The 7,799-nt window shown below is 49.0% G+C and overlaps 1 protein-coding gene across 2 annotated transcripts in view; it reads left to right on the top strand.

Annotated features, from left to right (window-relative positions):
* The first annotated feature begins 2,962 nt into the window (after nt 1-2,962).
* Nucleotides 2,963-7,799, top strand: part of LOC106827793 (paired immunoglobulin-like type 2 receptor alpha) — a 28,865-nt gene continuing 24,028 nt past the window's right edge. Inside the window, exons 1-2 of one of the 2 annotated variants that reach the window (XM_044747557.2) lie at nt 2,963-3,161; nt 3,481-3,870. In XM_044747557.2, the coding sequence (XP_044603492.1) occupies nt 3,116-3,161; nt 3,481-3,870 (436 nt within the window). In that variant the 5' untranslated portion in view covers nt 2,963-3,115. The remainder of the gene's footprint in view (nt 3,162-3,480; nt 3,871-7,799) is intronic. The other variant, XM_044747559.2, reaches the window with a different exon arrangement.

Raw genomic sequence — 7,799 nt, 5'->3', positions numbered from 1 at the left:
AGGACAGGGGAAACAGCTTAGGATTGGCCAGGTTGACCAATTCTGGTGGGCTTTGGGCTATAGGTGCTGTCTCTAGTTGTCTGGTACCTGGTCCAGGGTTGATTTAGGGCAGGGAAAATATTGCCTTGGTGTGTGAGTTAGATAAAGGAGGCGGTTTAGAGTGTGGGCCCTGGATAGGTTAGTTTGTATACGAAAGGCATGCTCCCAGGAGGGCCCTATGCTGTCTCTAAGAATTGGCTAGCCCTGGGAGGGGCAGTCTCTCCCGTCAGTGAGGCCACAAAGCCAGAGTATGAATAATACAAAAACTAAGGAAAATAGCAAATATAAGTGGCCGTGTTTTGAATGGATGCCAAATACATATATACAGAATACTTTTAATTCCATTTTCTTCCCTTATGGCATGGGCTACATCCTCCAACACAATGAATTGAGGTAGTAAGAGCAGATGTCTTTGCTTTACTCCTGATCTTGAGGAAAAAACAAGAGCAGGGTGAGGTGCCATGGAGAGACAAGGAGCTGGGACAGTGATGGATATGGCCAATGAGGAAGGGAGAGTGGAAGCTTGGCAGAACATGAGGAAGATCTAAGACAGTGGTTCCTGAAATATGGTCCACAGCTCCTGCCCTCACTCTGTCCTGCTCCTGATCACACTGCTCTGACTCCTTTCCCATGGCCACCTGCTGGGCTAAAGGGCTGCATTCAAGCTCTGCTCATCTTTGAATCACAAAACACCAGGGCCTTCTTCTCCCAGAAAGCCCCCTCTGTGAGTAGAGCCACAGCTCAAGGCTGATTCCCAGGCCCTCTCATTCCTGCTGATGGAAGGAGGATGAACACACCATCCCTGAGCAGGAATCACACCTCACATTTTCTAGCCTCATGAGTATGCAACTAGGTCCAAGGGCCTAAATGTGACATGAAATGTGCAACTTGCATCTAGGGAGACCATACCTGGGAGCAGTAGGGCCTGAGGCACCTGAATAGCAAGTACTATGTAAAAGTTATGGGGAGCCTGTTATGTAAAACTTCTGTGAGCCAGCCCTGATGGCCTAGTGGTTAAAGTTCAGCACTTACCTCTTTGGCATCACAGGTTCGTGGCCCAGGTTTGTGTCCTGGTTGCAGAACCACATGACCCGTCTGTCAGTTTCTATGCTGTGGCAGTGGCTGACTAGAAGAACTAGAATGACTTACAGCTAGGATATACAGCCATGCACTGGGGCTTCAGGGAGAAAAAGAGAAAGTTCTGTGCTGCTCAACAGAGTGGGCGATGATGGCCCTGGTGGGATTCAGCCCCCTCCTAAAACAGCCTGGCAAGGAGGAGAATGTCCAGCCAGGTCCCACAGCTAGTGAGGCAAGGCAAGAATGGACCCCAGGTGTCATTGGGCAAGTCATCCTCTGGAGGCCCTTGCCAAGAAGCCAGTGGGTCCCTTGTCTCTCTTCTGAGCAATTCACCCAAACATCTTTCACAGCCAAGAGGACTCCATTACACTGAGGCTCCATGCCTCAGTTTCCCTATGGAGAAAATGGAGATAAGATATGTCCACAGCAAAATGTTGTAAAGTTGAAAATGAAGCAATGGACATTTAAGGCCTGACTCAGAGAAAGGGAGTCCATGAAAATGCAGAACCTCTCCTCTGAGACCTGGGAGGAAGGGTAAGAAAAGCAGGCACAGAGAGGGGGTGGGGGCTTCCTGGCTGGTGGTGTAAGAAGCGTAGAAAAAGAACTATTAGGATTTAAGAGGAAACTGACATGTTTCCTCCTCGGAAGAAATCACATTCTCCTTCCCCTACTGTCGACTCAGTAAGCCAATGCCAACCTCATCCTTGGGAGAGAATGAGGCAGAGCTTCCTTCAGAGCCAGCCCTGTGGGTCACCAAAGGTCCCAGGCCCCAATTTCTTACCCCAGGCCTCTACCAGTCACAGACTTGCAGGGTCTTCCATTAGAGACGGTCCCAGGGACTGTCCCCAGGGTGACATTTCTGCTATGAGCCCTTATTTCCTGCTCTGTCCAAGGAAGGTCCTGGTTTATTCAGGGCTCTCACAGCTGTGAGATGGAATCACCCAAGGAGTGTTGTAAAATTACAGCTTCCTGGGGTTCACCTCCCAGAACTCTGCATTCAGGAGCTGAGGCCCAGATTCTATGGTGTAATCAGGCAGAAGCATCCAGAAGGAGCCGAAGGCTCTGTGGACTCAGCAAGACTGGTGCTCGAGTCCTAAACCTACCACTTAAGAGCCACAGAGCTGGGCAAGGCTTCTGTGAGCCTGGTCTCCTCATCTGTGGAGTGGCGAGGACAGAGGGCCCTGCAGGTCTAGTCTTGCCTTCTGTGAGTCAAGATGTGGCCTCCAGAAGCCCCACTCCCTGGGAAGTTGAGAATGTCAGCCCACCGTCACCTCTTAACCTTATTGAGGGTGTGAGACTGCACATGGGGAGCAGACCAGGGGCAGGAAGGAGCCTGGTGGGCCTTGGTTCTGCCTGAGGACTGCAAGGGGGCCCATGCTTGGAAGGGAGGGCCAAGAGCAAGCAGGGTGGCATGGTGCTGGGGCTGGGGACTGAGGACACCTGACTACCATCAGTGCATACCTCCTTTTCTCTAAGGAACTGTAGCTGGGCAGAGATCTATGGCTGCTTTCCTCTCACGGAAGACCCTGAGCTGTTCTGCTGCTGCCTCTTCCTTTGGGATGAGAGAGAGATATGGGCTGGGAGACAGTCAGAGAACCAGAGCAAAGGAAGAGAGAGTGAGAGACAGAGAGAGACAGAGACTGACTCCTAAGGAGATGCCTAGGGAGCTGGCAGAGGCAGGGAGTTGAAGAGAGAAGAGAGGCCCCAGCCAAGTTCAGGACAATGCTCTTCAGCATGAATATGGGGGCTGGGGATCTATATCAGGATCTCTTTGTTCTGACCACAAGGGAGGCCCTCTTGCAACACACGAAAACAAGAAGCCAGATTGATGAAGGAAGTACTGGTCACTTGGGGGTGGGCCGGTTTGGGGAGGGCTTCCACCCTCCCTCTGTCCTCTGAAGGAGGCTGATCCTTGCTCTCCAGATGCCAAGAGTCCCCCGAGCTGGCCCCTCCCTACAGTACTGCTTGTCTTCTCAACCCCCTGGAGGAGAGCAGAAAGATGGGGCTGCCCCTGCTGCTGCTGTTGCTGGTGTCTCTGCAGGCTGGTGAGTGGCCAGGACCACCCTGGCTCTGCCCAGGACCATGGGAAAAAACCCTGTAGTCAGGTACCTGGAGAAGAGGTCTGCTGGGGTAGCTGGCCAGGCCTTCCATCCCTAATTAAGGTCTGGATCCATAATGCTGGGCCCCCCTCAACCCCTCATCTCCTCCTTATCCCAAGCCTGGAGAAGGGGATAACCAGGCCAGAGGGCCAGTCCTAACATCTGTCACACTACTGCCCATGGATGAGGGTGCCAGAAGGTCTGAGGTTGTCTTCTTTGTCTCTCCCAATGGCTTCAAAGACTCTCTGTCTTCCTCCCTTTCTAGATCCCTGGGCAGAATCCAATTCAAAGGTTGACTATGGAGTCAACCAACCAGAGCACCTCTCAGCCCCCAAGGGTGGCTCCATCCACATCCCTTTCTCCTTTTATTACTCCTGGGAGTCAGCCAAGGTTCACAGCATGAGTATATCCTGGAGACGGAAGCACTTCCATGGGGAGTTCATCTATAGCATGACCCCTCCTTTCATCCATAAGGATTACAAGAACCGGCTCTTCCTGGATTGGACAGAGGGTTCAAAGACTGGCTCCCTACGGATCTCAAACCTGAGGAGGGAGGACGAAAGTACATACTTCTGCCGGGTCCAGTGGAACACGCTGAAAGATGGCAAGCTGATTGGGCAGTCCGTGCAAGGGACCAAACTCACCATCACCCACAGTGAGTCCAGCTGCCCTGACAGCCAACTTGCCCACCCACTGAGGCTCCTGGAAGCCACAGACACCCTCGTCCCCCAGTCCTGGCCAAGGCCCCCTTCCTCCTGACCCTTCTCTCAAAGTCCTCTCCCTCTCTCCTCCAATCCTCCTCCCCAGGCCTCTGACAAGTTTATCCTTTTCACCTTAATCTTCCCCAAACTTGTGCTGCCTTCCTTGCCACTTCCCCTCATTGTCCCCTCCAGGTCCAGCCCCCACCCTCACTCCCCAGGCCTCAGCATCTTCTGGGCTCCCTAGTTATCCTCCCTTCTTGCTCCAAGCTGGGGCTCCAGCCCTGCCCCCTGCCCTTGCCCCACTTCAGGGAACTTGACTTCTCTGGATGTGCCCTGCCTCACCTCGTCTGTGTGTGGAACCCCAGCTTGCCCCATATCTTCTCCCCACAGCCAGGAGCTCAGCCCAGCATACACAGTAGGTCCCCAGTGACAGCTCAAGCAGCCTCTGTCCCCTGGCAATGCCCATCATCTGTTTTCCCAACCTCCCGGCTTCCTCTTCCCACCCTGCCCCCAAGAACATGACCCTCAACTCTTCTACCCCATCCTTCCTCTTTTCTCTCCTTTCCCATCTCCCTCTTCCTCTGTCTCTATACTCTTTATCCTCCTATCCTCTCACTGCCCTCCCCAGCTGCCATCTCTCCTTGTTGTAGTCACATTGTCCACATTGTCCACCGTGATACTGGCCCTCTGTCCTGGTCATTAAGAGGCAAGTCTGCAGCAGCAATAATGTTCCCAGACAAGAGGGCTCAATGCTTGATGCACATAAAAAGCCAATGTATTATGCCACTGGCTTTTGAGAAAAGAAAAAGCTCTATTGGGAGGTCAATCAGCAAGGAGACAGGAAGCAAGGCTCTCAAATCTGTCTCACCAGCCCAGGTTTGGGGTGAAGCTTAAGGGATTAAGGAGGGCTGGCTGGTATGTGGGAGCACTGGCAGGGTGCATTTTGATTGGCAGGTCACAGTTTTCTCTTCTGCTCATGCTCCTGGCTGTCTTGCTGCTCCTGAAAATCAGCTTTAACACTCTGTTGTTAATATGGGGTCCATTATGGGAGGTTACCAAGAAAAACACAATAAATGAGTGAAAAGTTGTTATGCAGATTTCAGTCCTTGCCTTCTCCATGGGCAAGAGTTTCTAGAGATTTACCTCATCCTTCCCTTCCTGGCACAGAGAAGGAGACACCCTTACAAACGGAGATTTCTCTTATAAATGTACATTTCCCTTACAAAAGAGTAACTTCTACCAGGTTTTCCAGAGCTTTTCCTGCACCTGCTATTTCTTAATAATCATCATCATCTCAAAATAATCCTTAAGCCAAAAAGGCATATTTTGGAGTGGCAAATTCTGTTTCTGGTCCTGTGGTTACAAAAACGGCCCCTGCCGCTTACTGTGCACTTTGTCCGGCTGAATACCTGGGTGTGCGTCACCCAAGTTAACCTGCACCATGGCCCCACAGTAACTGCAGGTACTGCTCTCCTCTTCCCTTTACAGATAGGGAAACTGAGGCTCCCAGATCTAACACTTGCCCAAAGTCTCCCTCGTGGTGCAGGTGGATCTGAATCCAGTTTAACCCCAGACCCTCCTCTCTTAACCAGTTGCTTGGCCTCACCCACTGACTTGATCATCTTGTCCTCTTGACCTGTTTTAAACCTAATAATGGGTGTGTTGCATAACAGATCTTCCTCTATTTCTGGGTGGGGCGTGGGAACTTGAACCCGGGTTTATCTGCCTCCAGAACAGTGGGGGAGGGATCTCTCCCAGGCGCTGGCAATAGGGGTGCATTGTCTGTAGAAAATCTTTTGGAAAACTAAAGATCCTCTAAGTCGGTTTGCTTTTTAGAATGACTTGGGCTGGCAATTCTAAACAATGTCAGTGCTGCATATCTGTTCCCTTGGGAAGGAGGCTCTCCATGCCTCCCCTTGTAAACTCCTGCCCCGTCTGCACCACTGGGCTGGTTTTAGGGCAAATAGAAAGTGGCTCATCCTGATTAAGCCTTGGATTTATAATGTCTGCCGTCCCTGTGTTCCCTTAAGTGGCTTCTGAGAGATGTGGCCTCTCCTTAGGTCCCTCTGCCTCCTTCCTGAATCTTCCTCACTTTTCTCATTTCTCCTCTCAGTCACATTCACTATGAGATTTTTCATCAATAAATTAATTCTTTCAATTACGGCAATTCACTGCATATTTATGATCATTATTTTTAAAGAAATACAAGAAAGTAATGAAAAGAAACATTTTTAATCCAAGTGAAGTACCACCATGCAAGGATATCACACTAAAGGGATATTTGTACTGAATATAACTGATAAGTTTGTGGTTGTCTTATTGATTTTTTTACATACAGATATTTTATTTTTGTAGCCAAATCTAATCATTCTCCTTTATAATTGTCCTCTTTTATTTCTAAGCTCCAAATCCCATATCCCACTAAGGGTTGAAAATATTTTAGTTTATTCTAATTTTTGTATGATTTGATTACTTTTCACATAAGTCTTTAATATAGCAAGCATTCCCATTGGTGTTATCACACAAAATTGGGGTTCTCTGCCCAATGCACATAAACAAGCCAATTAATTAGGCAGCAGCCTTGGGAAAAGAGATCAGCTTTATTCTGCAAGATTGATCTGCAGGGATACAGGGGGCATGTGCCCTCAGATCTGTCTCCCCACTTCAGGATTTGGGAAAAAATTTAACATGTTAGAGAGAACAGGCTGGCACATGGAAATGCTGGTGGGACAGGTTTTGATTGGTGGGCTTCAAGCATTTATGGTAAGATTTGAAACATTCATGACAGGGTTGTAGACATTATGATGGGGCTCCAAACATTTCTGATGAGATGGGGAAGGAATTTTAGCACTGGATCTTCCTGAATGAGGGACCCCTCGCTTTTGATAGGAGTACAGCTTCCGAGTTCTGGTTGTGTCCTGGTCCTTGGGTTCCATGGGGAGGAGGATCTTTGGTTCCAAGGGTGTTTCAGCTCAGGATTTCTTCTTTTGCACATGGCCTGGCTATAGGACTTTGCATATTTTCTGAATCTTAACCACTCTATTCATAAGAGATGGGGTGAGCTGAACTGGTCCTGGTGGGCACGTGGTTACATTGGTACATGGTGTGAGGTAAAGAATTAAATTGATCTTTATATTAAGAAACAAACAAATTGTCCCAACCCCATTTATTGAATATTTTTTCTCTCCTCCATTGATTCGTAGGCCTGGCTTTTAAGTTCTTTTGTAGACCACTATCTATTTCTGGTCTGTCTGTCCTGTTTCACTGGTCTGTCTTCTCTTGAATCACTCCCTCACTGTTTTGTTTTGTTTTGTTTTTTTAAAGATTGGCACCTGGGCTAACAACTGTTGCCAATCTTCCGTTGTTTTTTTTTTCTGCTTTATCTCCCCAAACCCCCCAACACCAGTACACAGTTGTATATCTTAGTTGCAGGTCCTTCTAGTTGTGGGATATGGGACGCCGCCTCAACGTGGCCTGAGGAGCGGTGCCATGTCCGAGCTCAGGATCCGAACCCTGGGCCGCCGCAGCAGAGCGCGCGAACTTAACCACTGGGCCACGGAGCCAGCCCCCTACTCCCTCACTGTTTTAGTTCTTGTAACTTTATCATGTTTCATGGCTGATAAGACTATTTTCATCTCAACTACATTACTCCTTCCTCAAAAACTTTATTATTGTTACCTGACTATTCTTTCACATAAATGTTAGAATAAGTTTGCCCAGTCCTGAGAAAAACATTCATGGGGGTTTCTTAAATCAGAATTGCATTAAACCTATAAAGGAATTGACAAAAAATGGAAATCAGTGTAATATACAATCTTCCCACCCAGGAATGGGTCCCAGTTTATGTCACTCAGGAGACCTTGGGGGTGTTCTTCTAAAGATT

This window comes from Equus asinus, chromosome 14, assembly GCF_041296235.1.
Source record: "Equus asinus isolate D_3611 breed Donkey chromosome 14, EquAss-T2T_v2, whole genome shotgun sequence".
NCBI classification, from domain to species: domain Eukaryota; kingdom Metazoa; phylum Chordata; class Mammalia; order Perissodactyla; family Equidae; genus Equus; species Equus asinus.
The sequence above is the reverse complement of the archived record's forward strand: the minus strand, read 5'-3'. Positions and strand labels throughout refer to the sequence as shown.